This window comes from Salvelinus alpinus, chromosome 7, assembly GCF_045679555.1.
Source record: "Salvelinus alpinus chromosome 7, SLU_Salpinus.1, whole genome shotgun sequence".
NCBI classification, from domain to species: Eukaryota; Metazoa; Chordata; class Actinopteri; order Salmoniformes; family Salmonidae; genus Salvelinus; species Salvelinus alpinus.
The window spans coordinates 40,307,137-40,332,915 of record NC_092092.1 but is presented as its reverse complement, the minus strand read 5'-3'; the positions used below and the strand labels follow the sequence as shown (position 1 = coordinate 40,332,915).

The 25,779-nt window shown below is 43.8% G+C and overlaps 1 protein-coding gene across 2 annotated transcripts in view; it reads left to right on the top strand.

Annotated features, from left to right (window-relative positions):
- The window catches only part of LOC139581008 (ATP-dependent RNA helicase DHX8-like), a 35,565-nt gene extending 11,575 nt beyond the window's left edge, over positions 1-23,990 (top strand). Inside the window, exons 10-23 of one of the 2 annotated variants that reach the window (XM_071410294.1) lie at positions 6,561-6,658; positions 6,779-6,926; positions 7,370-7,551; positions 7,697-7,891; positions 7,993-8,178; positions 8,268-8,478; positions 8,598-8,779; positions 8,911-9,051; positions 9,492-9,647; positions 13,873-14,010; positions 14,263-14,391; positions 20,394-20,590; positions 22,780-22,959; positions 23,232-23,990. In XM_071410294.1, coding sequence (XP_071266395.1) covers positions 6,561-6,658; positions 6,779-6,926; positions 7,370-7,551; positions 7,697-7,891; positions 7,993-8,178; positions 8,268-8,478; positions 8,598-8,779; positions 8,911-9,051; positions 9,492-9,647; positions 13,873-14,010; positions 14,263-14,391; positions 20,394-20,590; positions 22,780-22,959; positions 23,232-23,451 — 2,363 coding nt within the window. In that variant the 3' untranslated portion in view covers positions 23,452-23,990. Of the gene's footprint in view, positions 1-6,560; positions 6,659-6,778; positions 6,927-7,369; positions 7,552-7,696; positions 7,892-7,992; positions 8,179-8,267; positions 8,479-8,597; positions 8,780-8,910; positions 9,052-9,491; positions 9,648-13,872; positions 14,011-14,262; positions 14,392-16,299; positions 16,449-20,393; positions 20,591-22,779; positions 22,960-23,231 lie in introns of those variants that run through there. The other variant, XM_071410295.1, reaches the window with a different exon arrangement.
- The last annotated feature ends 1,789 nt before the right edge of the window (positions 23,991-25,779 follow it).

Below are 25,779 nucleotides of genomic sequence, written 5' to 3'. Positions count from 1 at the left end.
TGACAATAAGGTTGATGAAATCCGAGCACGGGTAGCATTCCAGATAGACATCAGGGATTGCAACGTGCTCTGCTTCACGGAAACATGGCTAACTCAAGAGACGCTAACGGAGTCGGTGCAGCCAGCTGGTTTCTTCATGCATCGCGCCGACAGAAACAAACATCTTTCTGGTAAGAAGAGGGGCGGGGGGGTATGCCTTATGATTAACGAGACGTGGTGTGATCATCATAACAACACACAGGAACTCAAGTCATTCTGTTCACCTGATCTAGAACTCCTCACAATCAAATGTCGACCGCATTATCTACCAAGGGAATTCTCTTCAATCATAATCACAGCCGTATATATTCCCCCCCAAGCAGACACATCGATGGCCCTGAACGAACTTTATCTGACTCTTTGTAAACTGGAAACCACACACCCTGAGGCTGCATTCATCGTAGCTGGGGATTTTAACAAGGCTAATCTAAAAACAAAACTCCCTAAATTCTATCAGCATATCGATTGTGCTACCAGGGCTGGAAAAACCCTAGATCATTGTTATACTAATTTCCGCGACGCATATAAGGCCCTCCCCCGCCCCCCTTTCGGAAAAGCTGACCACGACTCCATTTTGTTGATTCCAGCCTACAAACAGAAACTAAAACAACAAGCTCCCGCGCTCAGGTCTGTTCAACGCTGGTCCGACCAATCTGAATCCACGCTTCAAGACTGCTTCGATCACGCGGATTGGAATATGTTCCGCATTGCGTCCAACAACAATATTGACGAATATGCTGATTCGGTGAGCGAGTTCATTAGGAAGTGCATTGACGATGTCGTACCCACAGCAACGATTAAAACATTCCCAAACCAGAAACCGTGGATTGACGGCAGCATTCGCGTGAAACTGAAAGCGCGAACCACTGCTTTTAACCAGGGCAAGGTGACCGGAAGCATGACCGAATACAAACAGTGTAGCTATTCTCTCCGCAAGGCAATCAAACAGGCTAAGTCCCAGTACAGAGACAAAATCGAGTCGCAATTCAACAGCTCAGACACAAGAGGTATGTGGCAGGGTCTACAGTCAATCACGGATTACAAAAAGAAAACCAGCCCCGTCGCGGACCAGGATGTCTTGCTCCCAGACAGGCTAAACAACTTTTTTGCCCGCTTTGAGGACAATACAGTGCCACTGACACGGCCCCCTACCAAAACCTGCGGGCTCTCCTTCACTGCAGCCGAGGCGAGTAAAACATTTAAACGTGTTAACCCTCGCAAGGCTGCAGGCCCAGACGGCATTCCCAGCCGCGTCCTCAGAGCATGCGCAGACCAGCTGGCTGGTGTGTTTACGGACATATTCAATCAATCCTTATCCCAGTCTGCTGTTCCCACATGCTTCAAGAGGGCCACCATTGTTCCTGTTCCCAAGAAAGCTAAGGTAACTGAGCTAAACGACTACCGCCCCGTAGCACTCACTTCCGTCATCATGAAGTGCTTTGAGAGACTAGTCAAGGACCATATCACCTCCACCCTACCGGACACCCTAGACCCACTCCAATTTGCTTACCGACCCAATAGGTCCACAGACGACGCAATCGCAACCACACTGCACACTGCCCTAACCCATCTGGACAAGAGGAATACCCATGTGAGAATGCTGTTCATCGATTACAGCTCAGCATTTAACACCATAGTACCCTCCAAACTCGTCATCAAGCTCGAGACCCTGGGTCTCGACCCCGCCCTGTGCAACTGGGTCCTGGACTTCCTGACGGGCCGCCCCCAGGTGGTGAGGGTAGGTAACAACATCTCCACCCCGCTGATCCTCAACACTGGGGCCCCACAAGGGTGCGTTCTGAGCCCTCTCCTGTACTCCCTGTTCACCCACGACTGCGTGGCCATGCACGCCTCCAACTCAATCATCAAGTTTGCAGATGACACTACAGTGGTAGGCTTGATTACCAACAACGACGAGACGGCCTACAGGGAGGAGGTGAGGGCCCTCGGAGTGTGGTGTCAGGAAAATAACCTCACACTCAACGTCAACAAAACAAAGGAGATGATTGTGGACTTCAGGAAACAGCAGAGGGAGCACCCCCCTATCCACATCGACGGGTCAGTAGTGGAGAAGGTGGAAAGTTTTAAGTTCCTCGGTGTACACATCACGGACAAACTGAATTGGTCCACCCACACAGACAGCGTTGTGAAGAAGGCGCAGCAGCGCATCTTCAACCTCAGGAGGCTGAAGAAATTCGGCTTGTCACCAAAAGCACTCACAAACTTCTACAGATGCACAATCGAGAGCATCCTGTCGGGCTGTATCACCGCCTGGTACGGCAACTGCTCCGCCCACAACCGTAAGGCTCTCCAGAGGGTAGTGAGGTCTGCAGAACGCATCACCGGGGGCAAACTACCTGCCCTCCAGGACACCTACACCACCCGATGTCACAGGAAGGCCGTAAAGATCATCAAGGACAACAACCACCCAAGCCACTGCCTGTTCACCCCGCTATCATCCAGAAGGCGAGGTCAGTACAGGTGCATCAAAGCAAGGACCGAGAGACTGAAAAACAGCTTCTATCTCAAGGCCATCAGACTGTTAAACAGCCACCGCTAACATTTAGCGGCCGCTGCCAACATACTGACTCAACTCCAGCCACTTTAAAAATGGGAATTGATGGAAATTATGTAAAAATGTACCACTAGCCACTTTAAACAATGCCACTTAATATAATGTTTACATACCCTACATTACCCATCTCATATGTATATACTGTACTCTATATCATCTACTGCATCTTGCCATCTTTATGTAATACATGTACCACTAGCCACTTTAAACTATGCCACTTTATGTTTACATACCCTACAGTACTCATCTCATATGTATATACCGTACTCTATACCATCTACTGCATCTTGCCATGCCGTTCTGTACCACCACTCATTCATATATCTTTATGTACATATTCTTCATCCCTTTACACTTGTGTGTGTGTATAAGGTAGTAGTTGTGGAATTGTTAGGTTAGATTACTTGTTGGTTATTACTGCATTGTCGGAACTAGAAGCACAAGCATTTCGCTACACTCGCATTAACATCTGCTAACCATGTGTATGTGACTAATAAAATTTGATTTGATTTGATTTGATTTACTAGTTAACAAAAAATCATGTATGTCATATAAAATATATTCACCCCACCCAGTATTATAATATAAATTTACCAGAAAGCATGTAGTCCTTGGCTCAGACAGTGTCGTAGTGTGGGCTCAATAGCATCTCAGTGTGCAAGATCTTGAGAATCAGCTGTACATGTGATGGAAGAGTGCACTGTGCATGTAGAGGGTTGCAATTCCATTGAATTGGGGATAGTTTAACCAAAATATGCCACAAGACCTAGAATTGCCTCACGTGTATCCCACAAAAAAGGTTCACTTTTTTGATGATTTTTAGCAAAATTTTCAAAATTCCTGGGCGTAACTTCCCATGGAAAATTTCCGGGGGAAATTACCAGAACTTTTCCGACCCTTTGCAGCCCTACTTGTAAGTAAGCTTTTCACAATAAGGTCTACACATCTTGTATTCGGAGCATGTGACAAATAAAGTTTAATTTGATGTGGAGGATGAGGGCTGCAATAGGTATTTCAGATAGGGGGGAGTGAGGCGTTAGAGGGTTTTATAAATAAGCATCAACCAGCGGGTCTTGCGATGGGTATACAGAAATTACCAGTTTACAGTGGAGTATAGAGTGCAGTGATGTGTCCTATAAGGAGCATTGGTGGCAAATCTCATGGCCGAATGGTGAAGAAGATCTAGCCGCTCGAGAGCACCCTTACCTGCCAATCTATAAATTACATCTCTGTAATCTAGCATGGGTAGGATGGTCATATGAATCGGGGTTAGTTTGGCAGCTGGGGTGAAAGAGGAGCGATTACGATAGAGGATACCAAATCTAGATTTATCTTTAGCCTGCAGCTTTGATATGTGCTGAGAGAAGGACAGTGTACCGTCTAGCCATACTCCCAAGTACTTGAATGAGGTGACTACCTCAAGCTCTAAACCCTCAGAGGTAGTAATCACACCTGTGGGTAGAGTGGCATTCTTCTTTCCAAACCACATTAACTTTGGTTTGGAGGTGTTCAGAACAAGGTTAAGGGCAGAGAAAGAGTGTTTAACACAAAATCCGGGGAGGGTCCAGCTGAGTATAAGACTGTATCATCTGCATATAAATGGATGAGAGCGCGTCCTACTGCCTGAGCTATGTTGGTGATGTAAATTGAGAAGAGAGTGGGGCCTAGGATCGAGCCTTGGGGTACTCCATTGTTGACAGGCAGTGGCTGAGACAGCAGATGTTCTGACTTAATACACTGCACTCTTTGAGAGAGGTAATTAGCAAACCATTCCAAAGACCCCTCAGATACACCAATACTCCTTGGAATGGAATGGTCTACCGTATCAAAAGCTTTGGCCAAGTCAATAAAAATAGCAGCACAACATTGCTTTGAATCAAGGGCGATTGTGACATCATTTAGGACCTTTAAGGTTGCAGTCGCACATCCATAACCTGAGCGAAAACCAGATTGCAAACTAGAGAGAGTACTCTAGACATCAAGAAAGCCAGTCGGTTGATTATTGACAAGTTTTTCCAACACTTTAGATAAGCACGGCAAAATAGAAATTTGCCTATAACAGTTAGGATCAGCTTGATCTCCCCATTTAAATAAAGGACACACCGTGGCTGCCTTCCAAGCAATGGGAACCTCCCCAGAGAGGAGAGACAGGTTAAAAAGGTCAGAGATGGGCTTGGTGAGGATAGGGTCAGCAACCTTAAAGAAGAAAGGATCTAAACCATCTGACCCAGATTTTTTGGGGGGGTCAAGTGTAAGGAGCTCCTTTAGCACCTCAGAATCAGTGACTACCTATAGGGAGAAACTTATTAGAAGGGGCAGGGGAAAAAGAGGTAGGAGCATTGGGGCTAGTCTCATTAGAAGGCGTGGGAGATGAGGAAATGTTGGACGGGCAATGAGGCATGGCTAGTCAAATAGGAATCCTGACTTAATGAAGTGGTGATTGAAGAGCTCAGCCATGTGCTCCTTGTCAGTAACAACCACATCATCAACATTAAGGTACATGGGCAGCTGTGACGAGGAGGGTTTATTCTCCAAGTTCTTTAACCGTTTTCCAGAGTTAGGAAGGACACCTGTATCTTTGTAGTGACTGGGTGTATTGATACACCATTCAACGTGTAATTAATAACTTCACCATGCTCAAAAGGATAGTCAATGTCTGCTTTTTTTATTTTTACACATCTACCAATAGGTGCCCTTCTTTGTGAGGCATTGGAAAACCTCCCTGGTCTCTGTTTGAAATTCACTGCTCGACTGAGGGACCTTACAGACAATTGTATGTGTGGGGTACAGAGATGAGGTAGTCATTCAAAAATCATGTTACACAATATTATTGTACACAAAGTCCATGCAGCGTATTATGTGACTTGTTAAGCAAATGTTTACACCTGAACTTATTTAAGCTTGCCATAACAAAGGGCTCGAATGCTTATTTACTCAAGATATTTCAGCTTTTCATTTTTTAAATTAATTTGTAAAAATGTCTCAACATAATTCCACTTTGACATTATGGGGTATTGTGTGTAGGCCAGTGGAAAAAAATAGAAATATATTCAATTTTAAGTTCAAATTTAAGGGGTATGAACACTTTCTGAAGCCACTGTATGTTGCCCTAAGAGTTGTGCAAAGTAGGTAGAATCTTATAAAAAATGATTCCCAGCTGTAATGGCTGCCAAAAGTGCTTCCACCAAGTATTAACTCTGGGGTACGAAAACATACACAATCCAGACATTTAACATTTTTAGGTTCTATAACTTTTCTTTCACTTTGAAAATGTGTAGATTGTTCGGGGGGGGAAAAAGCAAATTATAATCCCTTTTTAGATTGAATTTTAAGACCGCAAAAATGTGAATACTGTGCAAAGGAAGTAGACTTTCACTTGCGACTGTAACTGCGTATGACAGTCGTTGGTCTACAAGTCAATGCATGCCGAGCAACCTCAATGCCTATCAGTAGCTCTGTAACAACTTTGCGCAGAGTGCGCGCTGTCCAACAAAAGGTAGGCCTCTCTCTGATCTACCTGCTGATTTTGTGGTTTACGTTGATTTGATTTAGATTGCTCAGGTTCGCCATCAGAAATAGCTTTTGGTAGTGTTGCCTGAAAGGTGCAGTCTGCAGTTGCTTCATCCATTTTAGGAATTCTGAATTAATGAAATTAATTCTTGATTAATGAAATTGATTCTTGAAGAATATAACTTATAAATAAATGGCTCTTGAGCTTTAGTACCCCATCAGAACCCGAAATATAAGCTTGTTCCAATACAATCGTATCGCATCAATTTCCTCCTCATCAAACTGGATCGCTTCAAACTAAAACGTATCGTTTCTGTATCGTATTGGAGCTCGCGTATCTAGATGTATAACGAACCGTCTTTGAAAGGGAAGATGCACACCCCTAGAAAGCATACATTGGCTGTAGTGTACTAAGTGCAAATTTTATTTCATTCAGATCAGGACCTGGAGATTGAGCTAGTGGAGGAGGAGCCTCCGTTCCTGAGAGGACACACTAAACAGAGTATGGACATGAGCCCTGTCAAGATTGTTAAGGTATGTTTTATATTCCTCTGCACCACGCTACTTTCACCCTACCTTTTTTTTAGGCCTAACTGTTTTCTCCTGTCCCGTGTAGTGTGAACAAATGCCGTTCTCTCGGTTTCCCTCTGTCAGAATCCAGACGGCTCGCTGTCCCAGGCAGCCATGATGCAGAGTGCTTTGGCTAAGGAGAGGAGGGAGGTGAAGCAGGCTCAGCGAATGGCTGAGATGGACTGCATACCTATTGGCCTCAACAAGCACTGGGTAGACCCTTTGCCTGACTGTAAGGACCTGGACCACACACAAACAGTGCATTAAGGATGCCAGACATACAGTATGCTTTCCAACCATGCGGTTTATCGTGCTTTTCTTTCTGCCCTCCACAAGGTCACTACCACATAGTAAAGCACAGTCCGGTCCAGTGTTCCTCCTCGGCTACTCTTCCTGGGGTTCACATGAAACTTGACATAATACCGACCATTAATAGACAAGAACAGCACTACGTCAATAGTTATCTGGTTTCCTTTAGCATCCTAACAGGCCGGATAAAGTGGCCTGCTGTAGTGTGCCGTGTCCTCCATGGCCCAGGGTTATAGGGGAGGCTGTGTGGGTGTAAAGGTTCCTCCCAGGACCCTAGACTGGGTCTGGATCACCAGTCATCTGAAGGGGTGGAGATTAAATATCATGCCAGTTCATCTCAATTAAAGACGCTTCCCTCTTACACAGTTGATGGAAGGCAGATTGCAGCCAACATGAGAGGAATCGGCATGATGCCAGACGGCGTCCCGGAGTGGAAGAAACATGCCTTTGGGGGCAACCAGGCCTCTTATGGCAAGAAGACAGCAATGTCCATCCTAGAGCAGAGAGAGAGCCTGCCCATCTACAAGCTGAAAGAGCAGCTCATACAGGTTTGTAATAGTAATTTCCCTATAGGGAGAAATAAATTGTTGTCAACATTGCTTTATTTCTAATGTTACCCTACTTCATTATGACTTCAACACTTTCAATGATACATTTTATCTGACTTTGGTCACCTCTCTTTTCCATTATTAGGCTGTCCACGATAATCAGATCCTGATTGTGGTTGGAGAGACTGGCTCTGGGAAAACTACCCAGATCACCCAGTACCTGGCCGAGTCGGGCTACTCCACTCGGGGGAAGATCGGCTGCACTCAGCCCCGTCGTGTGGCAGCCATGTCCGTGGCCAAGAGAGTCTCTGAAGAGTACGGTTGCTGTCTGGGCCAGGAGGTGAGTGAGCAGTTTTACCTTGGTATTCCTTATAATTTGCTTGTAAACAATGACTTCCTTTCTTGAGGGACCTCTCGCCTCTCAATTCTTTTCCACACCAGGTGGGCTACACCATCCGTTTTGAGGACTGCACCAGTCCTGAGACGGTGATCAAGTACATGACACATGGTATGCTGCAGAGGGAATGTCTGATAGATCCGGACATGGGTCAGTACACCATCATCATGCTTGACGAGGCCCACGAGAGGACCATCCATACTGATGTGCTCTTTGGTCTACTCAAGAAGGTACTCCAGGGTCTTGTTCATAACAGAACAGTCTAAATATTTCCTTGACTGTGTGTTAATTCCTTTTGAATTCTCTCTGTCAATTTCAGACAGTGAAGAAACGCCCAGACATGAAGCTGATTGTGTCCTCAGCGACACTAGATGCTGTCAAGTTCTCCCAGTACTTCTTCGAGGCGCCCATCTTTACCATCCCAGGACGTACTTTCCCAGTGGAGGTGCTCTACTGCAAAGAGCCTGAGACGGACTACCTGGACGCCAGTCTCATCACCGTCATGCAGATCCACCTGACCGAGCCTCCAGGTACGGTTCAAACACGGTTACAATGCATACATCCGCAATGACTGAACTCCTTGTTTGACATCCATAGTTAAGGATTCGGCCATCAGTGACTCATTGTCCTCTCTCGCCCTTTTTTGCAGGTGATGTCCTGGTGTTTCTGACGGGTCAGGAGGAAATTGACACAGCTTGTGAGATCTTGTATGAACGGATGAAGTCTCTGGGACCTGAAGTGCCTGAACTCATCATTTTACCTGTCTACTCCGCGCTGCCAAGCGAGATGCAGACCCGGATCTTTGACCCTGCTCCCCCCGGCAGCAGGAAGGTATCAGAAGTGCCCACCCAAACACAAACCAGAACGGTCCCAAAAACACACACACAATCTCCTGCTGCCACACATGCCCGATTTCAGAGGTAGGACTAAGCCTAATCATTTTGTGTTATTTGATTCTGCAGGTAATCATTGCCACTAACATTGCTGAGACATCTCTGACTATTGATGGGATCTACTATGTGGTGGACCCAGGCTTTGTGAAGCAGAATGTCTACAATTCCAAGACTGGCGTCGACCAATTAGTGGTGACCCCCATATCACAGGTAGGTTGAATAAGACGTATGCAGATATCATTATCGTACATGAAGAAGGAACACTGAAAACGTTATAAACACCTGCTCTTTCCATGACATAGACTGACCAGGTGAATCCATGTGAAAGCTATGATCCCTTATTGATTTATTTAGTTAAATCCACTTCAATCAGTGTAGATAAACAGGGGGGGGGGGGGGGGGGGGTTAAAGAAGTATTTTTAAGCCTTGGGACAATTGAGACATGGATTGTGTGTTTGCTATTCAGACGGTGAGTGGGCAAGACAAAAGATTTAAGTGCCTTTGAACGGGGTATGGCAGTAGGTGCCAGGGGCACCGTTTTGTGTCAAGAATTGCAACGCTGCTGGGTTTTTCACACTCAACAGTGTACTTTGTGTAGTCGAGAGCATTGACATCCAATCTAAATTAATTGCCTTCTCTATATTTCTCAGGCCCAAGCCAAGCAGCGTTCTGGTAGGGCTGGAAGAACTGGCCCTGGGAAATGCTACCGGCTATTTACAGAGAGAGCCTACAGAGACGAGATGCTCACCAGCAATGTGCCTGAAATCCAGAGAACAAACCTGGCCAGTACCATGCTGTCTCTCAAGGTACGTAACACATACAGGCAGACACTGACTGGCCTACAAGGTTTCTGTAACCATGGGCCCTCATTAACAATGCAACACCCTTTTCTTAAAATATATATTTTCTTGTATTATGCCCCAAGCCCACTCTCTCCTGTTTGGAGGACTAGGTGGAAAACATATTGAATGTTAATATATACAGTGCATTCAGAAAGTATTCAGACTTTCTCCTTCCCTTTTTCCACATTTTGTTACGTTACAGGCTTATTCTAAAAATGGATTATATTTTTAAAAATCCTCATTAATCTACACACAATACCCCATAATGAAAAAGTGAAAAGAGATTTTTTGACATTTTTCCACATGTATTATTAATAACAAACAGAACTTATTTACGTAAGTATTCAGACCCTTTGCTATGAGACTCGAAATTGAGCTCAGGTGCATCCTGTTTCCATTGATCATCCTTGAGATGTTTCTACAACTTGATTGGAGTCCCCCTGTGGTAAATTCAATTGATTCGACATGATTTGGAAAGGCACACACCTGTCTATGTGAGGTCCCACAGTTGACAGCGCTTGTCAGAGCAAAAACCAAGCCACGAAGTTGAAGGAATTGTCCGTAGAGCTCCGAGACAGGATTGTGTCGAAGCACCGATCTGGGGAAGGGTACCAAAACATTTCTGCAGCATTGAAGATTCCCAAGAACACAGTGGCCTCCATCATTCTTATATGGAAGGAGTTTGGAACCACCAAGACTCTTCCTAGAGCTGGCTGCCGGACCAAACTGAGCAATCGGGGGAGAAGGGCCTTGGTTAGGGAGGTGACGAAGAACCCGATGGTCACTCTGACAGCGCTCCGATGTACCTTTGTTGAAATGGGAGAACCTGACAGAAGGACAACCATCTCTGCAGCTCTCCACCAATAAGGCTTTTACGCTTGGCGTTTGCCAAAAGGCACCTAAAGACTCTCAGACCATGACAAACAAGATTCTCTGGTCTGATGAAGCCAAGATTGAACTCTTTGACCTGAATACCAAACGTCATGTCTGGAGGGTGAAGCATGGTGGTGGCAGCATCATGCTGTGGGGATGTTTTTCAGGGACTGGGAGACTAATCAGGATCGAGGGAAAGTTGAACTGAGCAAAGTACAGAGATTCTTGATGGAAAACCTGCTCAGGACCTCAGACTGGGGCAAAGGTTCACCTTCCAACAGGACAATGACCCTAAGCACACAGCCAAGACGACGCATGAGTGGCTTCGGGACAAGTCTCTGAATGTCCTTGTGTGGCCCAGCCAGAGCCTGGACTTGAACCCGATCGAACGTCTCTGGAGAGACCTGAAAATAACTGTGCAGCGATGCTCCCCGTCCAACCTGACAGAGCTTGAGAGGATCTGCAGAGAAGAATGGGAGAAACTCCCCAAATACAGCTGTGCCAAGCTTGTAGCGTCATACCCACGAAGACTCGGGGCTGTAGTCCCTGCCAAAGGTACTTCGACCAAGTACTGAGTAAAGGGTCTGAATACTTATGTAAATGTGTTATTTCAGACGTTTAAAAAATATATATATTACAAATTAGCAAAAATTTCTAAACCTGTTTTTCTTTGTCATGATGGGGTATTGTCTGCAGATTGATTTTAGAAAAAGGCTGTAACGTAACAAAATGTGGAAAAAGTCATGGGGTCTGAATACTTTCCCAATTGAGATGGTTTGGGATGAGTTAGACTGCAGAGTGAAGGAAAAGCAGCCAACAAGTGCTCAGCATATGTGGGAATTCCTTCAAGACTGTTGGAAAAGCATTCCATGTGAAGCTAGTTTAGAGAATGCCAAAAGTGTGCAAAGCTATCATCAAGGCAAAGGGTGGCTACTTTGAAGAATCTCAAATGTATAATATATTTTGATTTGTTTAACACTTTTTTGGTTACTACATGATTCCATGTGTGTTCTTTCATAGTTTTGATGTCTTCACTATTATTCTACAATGTAGAAAATAGTAAAAATAAAGAAAAACCCTGGAATGAGTAGGTGTGTCCAAACTTTTGACTGGTACTGTGTGTATATATAGAAAAGGGTATGTGGACACCCCTTCAAAATAGTGGATTTGGCTATATCAGCCACACCCGTTGCTGACAGGTTTATAAAATCGAACACACAAACATGCAATCTCCATAGACAAACATTAGCATTAAAAATGCCTTACTGACAAGCTCATTGACTTTCAATCTGCCACCGTCATAGGTGCCACCTTTCCAACAAGTCAGTTCGTCAAATTTCTGCTTTGCTAGAGCTGCCCCGGTCAACTGTAAGTTCTGTTATTGTGAAGTGGAAACGTCTAGGAGCAACAATGGCTCAGCTGCGAAGTGGTAGGCCACACAAGCTCACAGTACACGACCACCGAGCATAAAAATCGTCTGTCCTCGGTTACAACACACTACCGAGTTCCAAACTGCCTCTGGAAACAACTTCAGCACAAGAACTGTTTGTCAGGAGCTTCATGAAATGGGTTTCCATGGCAGAGCAGCCGCACACAAGCCTAAGTTCACCATGCGCAAAGCCAAGCGTCATCTGTAGTGGTGTAAAGCTCGCCGCCATTGGACTCTGGAGCAGTGGAAACGCGTTCTCTGGAGTGATGAATCACGCTTCACCATCTGGCAGTCAGATGGATGAAGCTGGGTTTGGCGGACGCCAGGAGAACGCTACCTGCCTGAATGCATAGTGCCAACTGTAAAGTTTGGTGCAGGAGTAATAATGGTCTGGGGCTGTTCTTCATAGTTCGGACTAGGCCCCTTAGTTCCATTGAAGTGAAATCTTAACACTACAGCATACAATGACATTCTAGACGACTCTGTGCTTCCTACTTTGTGGCAACAGTTTGGGGAAGGCCCTTTCCTGTTTTTTTATAGTGGAGATCAAGTTTATAAAGTGCCTGGCTGGGCTGATGAGAAAGTGTATTGCGCAGTCAGATGGAACAGAGTAAATAGGCATTTTAACGTCATAGATTTAGCCGGTGGTAATTTGTGGAATAGACATCAGCTGGAATGCAGTTTTAACCAATCAGCATTCAGGATTAGAACCACCCGTTGTATCGTGTGTGTATGCATGTACAGTTGAAGACAGAAGTTTACATATACCTTGGCAAAATACATTTAAACTCAGTTTTTGACAATTCCTGACATTTAATCCTAGTAAAAATTCCCTGTCTTAGGTCAGTTAGGATCACCACTTTATTTTAAGAACGTGAAATGTCAGAATAGTAGTAGAGAGAATGATTTATTTCAGCTTTTATTTCTTTCGTCACATTCCCAGTGGGTCAGTAGTTTACATATACAGTGATCCCTCGCCACTTCGCGGTTCACTTATCGCGGATTCGCTATTTCGCGGATTTTCATAATGCATTTTTTATTTTTTTTTGGTGCATTGTGCTCTGCATTCTGATTCGCTAAAAACTCACTCCCGCTTCTTGTATCAAAACATGCTACGAATTGTGCTATCATTTTGTCGTCTCGTGCAGTTATGTGTACGTACATAAAACAGCTTGGCAAATTTACATTAAGTTGGCCAGGAAGGAAGGAAGGACTAACGCTTGGTCGCTTAGCAACCATGGTGCGAATGGCCACTGAACTTAAGCGAGTAGCTGAGGAATGGGACCCTTTGATGAGCCGTTCATTACAGTTCTCCAACGTAATCGATGGTGGCATGTCGGTGTACAAGGATCTTTTTGCAAAGAAGAAAAAAGAGCGACAACAGCTGCCTATCACTATGCTCTTCTCCCGAACAAACACACCTGCACCGCGGGCTTCAGAAGAAGAGAACACTGCAGAGCGCAGTCAGGATGCAGCGGCCCAGTCTGAAGAGCAGTGAAACGGCCTACACGTGAGTCACTGTATTTGTATACATGTAATAGTTGCTAATTGTAAAAAAAAAAGAAGTTTTCTATTTCGCGGATTTCACTTATCGCGGGTCATTTTCGGAACGTAACCCCCGCGATAAACGAGGGATTACTGTACTCAATTCGTATTTGGTAGCATTGACTTTAAATTGTTTAACTTGGGTCAAACATTTCAGGTAGCCTTCCACAAGCTTCCCACATTGTGTGTGTGTGTGTGTGTGTGTGTGTGTGTGTGTGTGTGTGTGTGTGTGTGTGTGTGTGTGTGTGTGTGTGTGTGTGTGTGTGTGTATATATAAATATATACAATACTCTGTTCTTCCAATGCCACCCCTTTACTTTCCCCTCTCTATACTTCCTTCAGGCCATGGGCATCAATGACCTGCTATCATTTGATTTCATGGACGCTCCACCCATGGAGACAATGATCACAGCTATGGAGATGCTCTACACTTTAGGGGCTCTGGATGATGAGGGGTTACTCACTCGCCTTGGACGCAGGGTAAGATGGAGTATGGAACAACAAGCGATCTATTCAATATATTGAAGATGAAAATCAGGCAAGCAATTATATTTGAATTGATGCCGTAGTTAATATAAAAAATTGAAAAACATGTATTCATATTTGGAAGTTCATGGTCAGTGAATTGTCTGAGTTAAAATTGACTTGACCCCAACCACAATATTGTTGTAATGAATTAAATGTTATACACTCTTCCCCATTCCTCTCCCTCTGTCTCTATGTTTGTATCAGATGGCTGAGTTCCCTCTGGAGCCCATGTTGTGTAAGATGCTGATCATGTCCGTCCACCTGGGCTGCAGTGAGGAGATGCTCACCATCGTCTCCATGCTGTCTGTGCAGAACGTCTTCTACAGGCCCAAGGTATGGCAAATCACAGGTCCATAAATACTGTGTAACCATGGCTATATCCAGGCCAGTGTGTTAACTGAAATATTACATAAAAACCATGCACGGAAAAAATAAATAACCTTCTGCAGCTCGACAATGATGGTAGCTATTCAAATTGGAATACATTTCTCTACTGTGTCTGCAAATACTGTTTTGTAATAAAACATTGACGCCAAAGTCATGTTCAATGTTGTTAGCTTTCAAGCTAGTCAGCTAACAAGTTACCTGTAAGTCAGCCTCACATTCTGGTAATTTTGACTGCAAATATTGAATGTTACATTACTTAATTAGATCCATGTCTGTCTCAGATTGGTTTCAAATGTGCACATCTCAGCTTTGTTATACAGCACACATATTAGCTAATAGCTACGGATGCTAGTCCGCTAGGTAGCAGAAGCCAAGCTAGCATCAAAGTAAAATGTTATTCAAATCAATCCCGAGTAGCGCAGCTGTCTAAGGCACTGTATCTCAGTGCAAGAGGCGTCACTACAGTCCCTGGTTCGAATCCAGGCTGTATAACACCCGGCCGTGATTTGGAGTCTCATAGGGCGGCGCACAATTGGCCCAGCGTCGTCCGGGTTTGCCCGGGGTAGGCCGTCATTGTAAATAAGAATTTGTTCTTGACTGACTTGCCGAATTAAATAAAAATTAAATAAATGTGTATTTGTCACATGCTTCGTAAACAACAGGTGTATACTAACAGTGAAATGCTTACGGGGTCCTTTTCCAACAATGCAGAGATAAAGGTACTATATACATTTGAAGTCAGAAGTTTACATACACCTTAGCCAAATGCATTTAAACTCAGTTTTCACAATTCCTGACATTAAATCCTAGTAAAAATTCCCTGTCTTAGGTCAGTTAGGATCACAAGAATGTGAAATGTCAGAATAATAGTAGAGAGAAAGATTTATTTCAGCTTTTATTTCTTTCATCACATTCCCAGTGGGTCGGAAGTTACATACACTCAATTAGTATTTGATAGCATTGACTTTAAATTGTTTAACTTGGGTCAAACGTTTCGGGTAGCCTTCCACAAGCTTCCCACAATAATTTTGGTGCATTTTGGCCCATTCCTCCTGACAGAGCTGGTGTAACTGAGTCAGGTTTGTAGGCCTCCTTGCTCGCACATGCTTTTTCAGTTCTGCCCACCAATTCTCTATAGGATTGAAGTCGGGGCTTTGTGATGACCACTCTAATACCTTGACTTTGTTGTCCTTAAGCCATTTTGCCACAACTTTGGAAGTATGCTTGAGGTCATTGTCCATTTGAAAGACCCATTTGCGACCAAGCTTTAACTTCCAGACTGATGTCTTGAGATGTTACTTCAATATATCCACATAATTTTCCTTTCTCATGCTGCCATCTATTTTGTAAAGTGCACCAGTCCCTCCTGCAGCAAAGCACCCCCACAACATGATGCTGCCAACCCCGTGCTTCACGGTTGGTATGGTGTTCTTCGGCTTGCAAGCCTCCCCCTTTTTCCTCCAAACATAACGATGGTCATTATGGCCAAACAGTTCTATTTTTGTTTCATCAGACCAGAGGACATTTATCCAAAAAGTACAATCTTTGTCCCCATGTGCAGTTGCAAACCGTAGTCTGGCTTTTTTATGGCAGTTTTGGAGCAGTGGCTTCTTCCTTGCTGAGTGGCCTTTCAGGTTATGTCGATATAGGACTCGTTTTACTGTGGATATAGATACTTTTGTACCTGTTTCCTCCAGCATCTTCACAATGTCCTTTGCTGTTGTTCTGGGATTGATTTACACTTTTCGAAACCAAAGTACATTAATCTCTAGGAGACAGAACACGTCTCCTTCCTGAGCGGTATGAGGCTGGTGGTCCCATGGTGTTTATACTTGTGTACTATTGTTTGTACAGATGAACGTGGTACCTTCAGGCGTTTGGAAATTGCTCCCAAGGATGAACCAGTCTTGTGGAGGTCTACAAGTTTTTTTCTGAGGCTGATTTCTTTAGATTTCCCCATGATGTCAAGCAAAGAGGCACTGAGTTTGAAGGTAGGCCTTGAAATACATCCACAGGTACACCTCCAATTGACTCAAATGATGTCAATTATCCTATCAGAAGCTTCTTAAGCCATGACATAATTTTCTGGAATTTTCCATGCTGTTTAAAGGCACAGTCAACTTAGTGTATGTAAACTTCTGACCAACTGGAATTGTGATACAGTGAATTATAAGTGAAATAATCTGTATGTTAACAACTGTTGGAAAAATTACTTGTGTCATGCACAAAGTAGATGTCCTAACCGACTTGCCAAAACTATAGTTTGTTAACAAGAAATGTGTGGAGTGGTTGCAAAACGAGTTTTAATGACTCCAACCTAAGAGTGCAGTCATGGCCAAAAGTTTTGAGAACGACACAAATATTAATTTCCACAAAGTTTGCTGCTTCAGTGTCTTTAGATATGTTTGTCAGATGTTACTTTGGAATACTGAAGTATAATTACAAGCATTTCATAAGTGCCAAAGGATTAACTTCTTACGGCTGCAGGGGCAGTATTGAGTAGCTTGGATGAAAAGGTGCCCAGAGTAAACTGCCTGCTCCTCAGTCCCAGTTGCTAATATATGCATATTATTAGTATTGTATAGAAAACACTCTGAAGTTTCTAAAACTGTTTGAATGATGTCTGTGAGTATAACAGAACTCATATGACAGGCATAAACCTGAGAGAAAAATCCAACCAGGAAGTGGGAAATCTGAGATTTGTAGGTTTTCAACTCATCGCTTATCGAATACACAGTGGGATATGGGTCAGTTTGCACTTCCTATGGCTTCCACTAGATGTCAACAGTCTTTAGAACCATGTCTGATGCTTCTACTGTGAAGTGGGGCCGAAGGAGAGGAGAATGAGTAAGGTCTGCCATGAGCTGACCATGCTCTGACCATGCGCGTTCATGTGAGAGCGAGCTCTGTTCTATCGCATTTCTGAAGACAAAAGAATTCTCCGGTTGGAACATTATTGAAGATTTATGTTAAAAACATCCTAAAGATTGATTCAATACATCGTTTGACATGTTTCTACTGACTGTTACGGAAGTTTTTGACATCGTCTGCTTTTAGTGAACGCGCTTCATGACTTTGGATTTGTTTACCAAACGCGCTAACAAAAGTAGCTATTTGGACATAAATGGACATAAACAGGCATAAACCTGAGCAAAACAAAACGTACATTTCTTGTGGGAGTCCTAGGAGTGCATTCCGACGATGATCAGCAAAGGTAAGTGAAGATTTATAATGCTATTTATGACTTTTGTTGACTCCACAATTTAGCGGGTAACTGTATGGCTTGCTTTTGTGGCTGAACACTGTTCTCAGATTATTGAATATTGTGCTTTTGCCGTAAAGCTTTTTTGAAATCTGACACAGCGTTTGCATTAAGAACAAGTTTATCTTTAATTCTATGTAAAACATGTATCTTTCATCAAAGTTTATGATGAGTATTTCTGTTATTTGATGTGGCTCTGAAATTTCTCCGGATATTCTGGAGGCATTTCTGAACATGGCGCCAATGTAAACTGAGGTTTTTGGATATAAATATGAACTTTATCAAACAAAACATATATGTATTGTGTAACATGAAGTCCTATGAGTGTCATCTGATGAAGATCATCAAAGGTTAGTGATTCATTTTATCTCTGTTTCTGCTTTTTGTGACTCCTGTCTTTGGCTGGAAAAATGGCTGTGATTTGGTGGTGACCTAACATAATCGTTTGTGGTGCTTTCGCTGTAAAGCCTTTTTGAAACCGGACACTGGTGGGATTAACAAGAAGTGTATCTTTTTAAAATGGTGTGAAATACTTATGTCATGCAATAAAATGCTAATTAATGACTTAAAAATCATACAATGTGATTTTCTGGATTTTTGTTTTAGATTCCGTCTCTCACAGTTGAAGTGTACCTATGATAAAAATTACAGACCTCTACAATCGGCAGTGTATCAAATACTTGTTCTCCCCACTGTATATACACTGCTCAAAAAAATAAAGGGAACACTAAAATAACACATCCTAGATCTGAATGAATGAAATATTCTTAAATACTTTTTTCTTTACATAGTTGAATGTGCTGACAACAAAATCACACAAATTATCAATGAAAATCTAATTTATCAACCCATGGAGGTCTGAATTTGGAGTCACACTCTAAATTAAAGTGGAAAACCACACTACTGGCTGATCCAACTTTGATGTAATGTCCTTAAAACAAGTCAAAATGAGGCTCAGTAGTGTGTGTGGCCTCCACGTGCCTGTATGACCTCCCTACAACGCCTGGGCATGCTCCTAATGAGGTGGCGGATGGTCTCCTGAGGGATCTCCTTCCAGACCTGGATTAAAGCATCCGCCAACTCCTGGACAGTCTGTGGTGTGGCGTTGGTGGCTGGAGCGAGACATGATGTCCCAGATGTGCTCAATTGGATTCAGGTCTGGGGAACGGGCGGGCCAGTCCATAGCATCAATGCCTTCCTCTTGCAGGAACTGCTGACACACTCCAGCCACATGAGGTCTAGCATTGTCTTGCATTAGGAGGAACCCAGGGCCAACCGCACCAGCATATGGTCTCACAAGGGGTCTGAGGATCTCATCTCGGTACTTAATGGCAGTCAGGCTACCTCTGGCGAGCACATGGAAGGCTGTGCGGCCCCCCAAAGAAATGCCACCCCACACCATGACTGACCCACCGCCAAACCGGTCATGCTGGAGGATGTTGCAGGCAGCAGAACGTTCTCCACGGCATCTCCAGACTCTGTCACGTCTGTCACATGTGCTCAGTGTGAACCTGTGTGAACCTGCTTTCATCTGTGAAGAGCACAGTGGCGAATTCTCTGGCAAATGCCAAACGTCCTGCACGGTGTTGGGCTGTAAGCACAACCCCCACCTGTGGACGTCGGGCCCTCATACCACCCTCATGGAGTCTGTTTCTGACCGTTTGAGCAGACACATGCACATTTGTGGCCTGCTGGAGGTCATTTTGCAGGGCTCTGGCAGTGCTCCTCCTTGCACAAAGGCGGAGGTAGCGGTCCTGCTGCTGGGTTGTTGCCCTCCTACGGCCTCCTCCACGTCTCCTGATGTACTGGCCTGTCTCCTGGTAGCGCCTCCATGCTCTGGACACTACGCTGACAGACACAGCGAACCTTCTTGCCACAGCTCGCATTGATGTGCCATCCTGGATGAGCTGCACTACCTGAGCCACTTGTGTGGGTTGTAGACTCCGTCTCATGCTACCACTAGAGTGAAAGGACCGCCAGCATTCAAAAGTGACCAAAACATCAGCCAGGAAGCATAGGAACTGAGAAGTGGTCTGTGGTCACCACCTGCAGAACCACTCCTTTATTGGGGGTGTCTTGCTAATTGCCTATAATTTCCACCTGTTGTCTATTCCATTTGCACAACAGCATGTGAAATGTATTGTCAATCAGTGGACAGTTTGATTTCACAGAAGTGTGATTGACTTGGAGTTACATTGTGTTGTTTAAGTGTTCCCTTTATTTTTTTGAGCAGTGTGTATATATATATAGTGACACAAGGAATATACAAAAAATAAAAAAATTGTCTGACAACTGTTGGTTGTCTCACAAAATATGTTATTACAACTTGGCGATGTGGGTTTTGTTAGCTTTCCAAATTGTAATGTTTTTCACTCTACTGTAAATCTCAGTTAAGGGTTCACCTTGGGCGCAAATGTGAAGGCTTGAGCCATTTGTGCGCATGCACCCTCTGTAGGATTAGAATACCCTTGGGCAGGGGGTGGTTTATGGGTTTACAACAAGAATCAACTGCTATCACAGCTGTCACATTTGTTGATGGTAGTGAATTATGGTTGACTGACTTTCCTAACTTGTCATATGTTGTTTGAAACCTCCAACCATAATGTGACAGTTGTAGCCTAATGTGATTTAATGTTGATCAGTTGGTGGCCAGTCCTTATAGTCATTTTATTCTCTGGTGCCCTAGGACAAGCAGCAGATGGCTGACCAGAAGAAGGCCAAGTTCCACCAGGCCGAAGGAGACCACCTCACTCTGCTGGCTGTCTATAACTCCTGGAAGAACAACAAGTTCTCCAACCCCTGGTGCTTCGAGAACTTCATCCAGGCCCGTTCCTTGCGCAGAGCCCAGGATATCCGCAAACAGATGCTGGGTATCATGGACAGGTAGGACACTCATCATAAGCATATGTAATTAATTCTATATCCGGCAAAGTTCTCAAATGGTAGCTTTACTTGTGAGTCATATTAATCCTGTGACTCAAAGAAGCAATCTCTAGGGCCTAAATGTAACCTTATCTACAGTGCATTCGGAAAGTATTCAGACCCCTTGACTTTTTCCCCCTTTTGTTATGTTACAGCCTTATTCTGAAATGTATTCAATTCGTTTTTTCCCTCATCAATCTACACACAATACCCCATAATGACAAAGCAAAAACATGTTTTTAGAATGTTTAGCAAATGTATTAAAAATAAAGACCTGAAATATCACATTTATATAAGTATTCAGAGCCTTTACTCAGTACTTTGTTGATGCACCTTTGGCAGCGATTACAGCATTGAGTCTTCTTGGGTATGACGCTCTCAAGCTCTGTCAGGTTGGATGGGGAGCGTCGCTTTACACCTATTTTCATGTCTCTCCAAAGATGTTCGATCAGGTTCAAGTCTGGGCTCTTGCTGGGCCACTCAAGGACATTCCGAAACTTGTCCCGAAGCCACTCCTGTGTTGTCTTGGCTGTGTGCGTAGGGTCGTTGTCCTGTTGGAAGGTGAACCTTTGCCCCAATCTGAGGTCCTGAGTGCGCTGGTGCAGGTTTTCATCAAGGATCTCTCTCTGTACTTTACTCCGTTCATCTTTCCCTCGATCCTGATTAGTTTCCCTGCCACTGAAAACATTCCCACAACATTATGCTGCCACCACCATGCTTCACCGTAGGGATGGTGCCAGGTTTCCTCCAGATGTGACGCTTGGCATTCAGGCCAAAGAGTTCAATCTTGGTTTCATCAGACCAGAGAATCTTGTTTCTCATGGTCTGAGAGTCCTTTAGGAACATTTTGGCCAACTCCAAGCAGGCTGTCATGTGCCTTTTACCGAGGGGTGGTTACCATCCACTCTACTATAAAGGCCTGATTGGTGGAGTGCTGCAGAGATGGCTGTCCTTCTGGAAGATTCTCCCATCTCCACAGAGGAACTCTGGAGCTTTGTCAGAGTGACCATCTGGGTTCTTCGTGGTTCCAAACTACTTGATTTTTAAGAATGATGGAGGCCACTGTTCTTGGGGACCTTCAATGCTGCAGAAATGATTTGGTACGCTTCCCCAGATCTGTGCCTCGACACAATCCTGTCTCGGAGCTCTACGGACAATTCCTTTCACCTCACGGCTTGGTTTTTGCTCTGACATGCACTGTCAAACGTGGGACCTTGTATAGACAAGTGTGTGCCTTTCCAAATCATGTCCAGTCAATTGAATTTTACCACAGGTGGACTCCAATCAAGTTGTAGAAACAACAACAAATAAGGTATTTCTCTTTTTTTATTTTTAATACATTTTCAAAAAATTCTAAAAAGCGGTTTTCACTTTGTCATTATGGGGTATTGTGTGTAGATTGATGAGGAAAATAATAATTGTAATACATACAAAAATAAAAATGCGACATGCGACAAATTCAACAATTTTACTCATTTACTGTTCATATAAGGAAATCAGTCAATTTAAATTAATTATGCCCTAATCTATGGATTGCACAGGGGTGCAGCCATGGGTGGGCGTGGGAAGGCCCACCCACTGGGGAGCCAGGCTCAGCCAATCAGAATGAGTTTTCACCCACAAAAGTGCTTTATTACAGACAGAAATACTCCTCAGTTTCATCATCCGGGTGGCTGGCCTCAGATGATCCCACAGGTAAAGATGCTTGATGTGGAGGACCTGGGCTGGCGTGGTTATACGTGGTCTGTGGTTGTGAGGCCAGTTGGACGTACTGCACTCCCTCAAAACTTGAGAAATCTGTGCCATTGTGTTTTTGTGACAAAACTGTACATTTTAGTGGCCTTTTTTATATGTAATGATCATGCTGTTTAATCACAGCTGTCAGGTGGATGGATTATCTTGGCAAAGGAGAAATGCTCGTTAACAGTGATCTAAACAAATATGTGCACAACATTTGAGAGAAATTAGCATTTTGTGCATATGGAAAATTTCTAGGATCTTTTATTTCAGCTCATGTAAAATGGGAACAACACTTTTTGCATTTATATTTTTGTTCAGTTTACTTCATAGAAAATCTACGGGCCTTACTGTATCAATATGTCAGACATAGGACTCCAATAATTCACCCTTACTTTGACCTGTTCTTTCAGGCATAAACTGGACATGGTGTCTTGTGGAAAGGCCACAGTGCGCATACAGAAGGCCATCTGCAGTGGTTTCTTCCGGAACGCAGCCAAAAAGGATCCCCAGGAGGGCTACCGTACCCTTATTGACCAGCAGGTGGTGTACATCCACCCCTCCAGTTCCCTGTTCAACCGCCAGCCTGAGTGGTGAGTCTATACCCGTGGGGGTTTTAGGCATAGTCTCAAGTTTACATTGACTATCGTCAATTGTTACTCGTAAAAGTTTTTGACATCCTTGCCTCTATGTAGTAGAGTCATTGTATAGATCAAACATTGTTGGAAAGTAAAGAGTACTGTATAAGTTTATAGACTGATACTTTTTAAATATATATGATCAGGCAATAGAGCTCCAGAAAGATTAAAAAACGTGCTCTTCTGTACACTAATTTCCCCCACTCCTTTCATCCCCATATCGCCAGGTTAGTGTACCATGAGTTGGTGCTGACTACTAAGGAGTACATGAGGGAGGTGACCACCATTGACCCACGCTGGCTGGTAGAGTTCTCGCCGGCCTTTTTCAAAGTGGCCGATCCCACGCGTCTCAGCAAACAGAAGAAGATGCAGCGCCTCGAGCCCCTCTACAACCGCTACGAAGAGCCCAACGCTTGGAGAATCTCCCGCGCCTTTCGCAGGAAGTAGAGGTGTATCTCTATACCCTTACGCACAGGCTCACACCACAGCAGGAGAGAGAGGGAGACTGTCATTGACAACTGGTTGAGAAATACCAGTCCATTGTTCCTTTCTGTGTTCCTTCCGAGTCATTTGGCTTCATGGTCAATGTCAGTTAACTTACCTCCCATCGGACAGAAATCAAAAGTGCCCATATATTACCAAAAAGTTTTTTTTGCCCAATGTATAAATTATCTCAAAACAGAACATTACGGATTCCCTCAAAGAAAATGACTATTAGGTGATTAGGAAGGAGACTGGACACTTTAAGTGGGCAGTAATCTAATCAGTCAGTGGAAGTCTGTCTGTTTATGAGGACACAATGCTGAGAGTCCATTTAGTCTAGAGATCTCATGTAATATAGTTTATATCTAGGGAAATAGATCGGACTTTGATTGTGGTCAACAATTACCAGATCTGTGGTTTCATTAAGATGACGGAAATGTAAGCGAACTGAAATGAGTGATATCTAAATGACCATATTCTTCCATATTAAATATTGGATGGTCTCATGTCTGCTGTTTTTGTCTTGTTGCTGTTATAATTAAACTGTCTTGGTCCGCCAATGATAGGAATGGAAAGGATAGTACAGACAGAATTGACCCTTGCAGAACTACAAAAGTAGTCAACTGATTTTCAAAAGTCAACTGATTTTAATTTATGAATGTTAAGGTGTCCCATTACGGCTGTGTGCAGATACAGTGCATTTGGAAAGTATTCAGACCCCTTGACTTTTTCCACATTTCGTTACGTTACAGCCTTATTCTAAAATTGATTAAATCGTTTTTTTCCCTCATCTATGCACAATACCACATAATGACAAAGCAGAAACAGGTTTTTAGAAATGTTTTAGAAATAACATTTACATAAGTATTCAAACCCTTTACTCACTACTTTGTTGAAGCACCTTTGGCAGAGATTACAGCCTCGAGTCGTCTTGGGTATGACGCTACAATCTTGGCACACCTGTATTTGGGGAGTTTCTCCCATTCTTCTCTGCAAATCCTCTCAAGCTCTGTCTGGTTGGATGGGGAGCGTCGCTGCACAGCTATTTTCAGGTCTCTCCAGATATGTTCGATTGGGTTCAAGTCTGGGCTCTGGTTGGGCCACTCGAGGATATTGAGACTTGTCCCGAAGCCACTCCTGCGTTGTTTTGACTGTGTGCTTAGGGTCATTGTCCTGTTGGAAGGTAAACCTTTGACCCAGTCTGAGGTACTGAGCACTCTGGAGCAGGTTTCCATCAAGGATCTCGCTGTAATTTGTTCCGTTCATCTTTCACTCGATCCTGACTAGTCTCCCCTGCCGCTGAAAAACATTCCCACAGCATGATGCTGCCACCACCATGCTTCACCATAGGGATGGTGCCAGCTTTCCTCCAGACGTGACGTGACGCATGGCATTCAGGCCAAAGAGTTCAATCTTGGTTTCATCAGACCAGAGCATCTTGTTTGTCATGGTCTGAGAGTCCTATAGGTGCCTTTTGGCAAACTCCAATGGGCTGTCATGTACCTTTCACTGAGGAGTGGCTTCCGTCTGGCCTCTCTACCATAAAGGCCTGATTGGTGGAGTGCTGCAGAGATGGTTGTCCTTCTGGAAGGTTCTTCCATCTCCACAGAGGAACTCTGGAGCTCTTTCATATTGACCATCGGGTTCTTAGTCACCTCCCTGACCAAGGCCCTTCTCCCCCGATTGCTCCGTTTGGCAGGGCGGTGGTTTCAAACTATTTATATTTAAGAATGATGGAGGCCACTGTGTTCTTGGGGACCTTCAATGCTGCAGAAATGTTTTGGTACCCTTCCCAAGATCTGTGCCGCGACACAATCCTGTCTCGGAGCTCTACGGACAATTTGTTTGACCTTATGGCTTGGTTTTTTCTCTGACATGCACTGTCAATTGTGGGACCTTATATAGTGTGTGCCTTTCCAAATCATGTCCAATCAATTGATTTTACCACAGGTGGACTCCAATCAAGTTGTAGAAACATCCCAATGATGATCAATGGAAACAGGATGCACCTGAGCTCAATTTTGAGACTCTTGGCAAAGGGTCTGAATACTTAAATAAGGTACACTACCAGTCAAAGGTTGTAGAACACCTACTCATTCAAGTTTTTTTTTTTTTTTTACTATTTTCTACATTGTAGATAATAGTAAAGACATCAAAATGATGAATTAACATATATGGAATCATGACCAATAAAGTATTTATATTTATATGTATTTTATGAGGTTCTTCAAATAGACACCCTTTGCCTTGATAACAGCTTTGCACACTCTTGGCATTCTCTCAACCAGCATC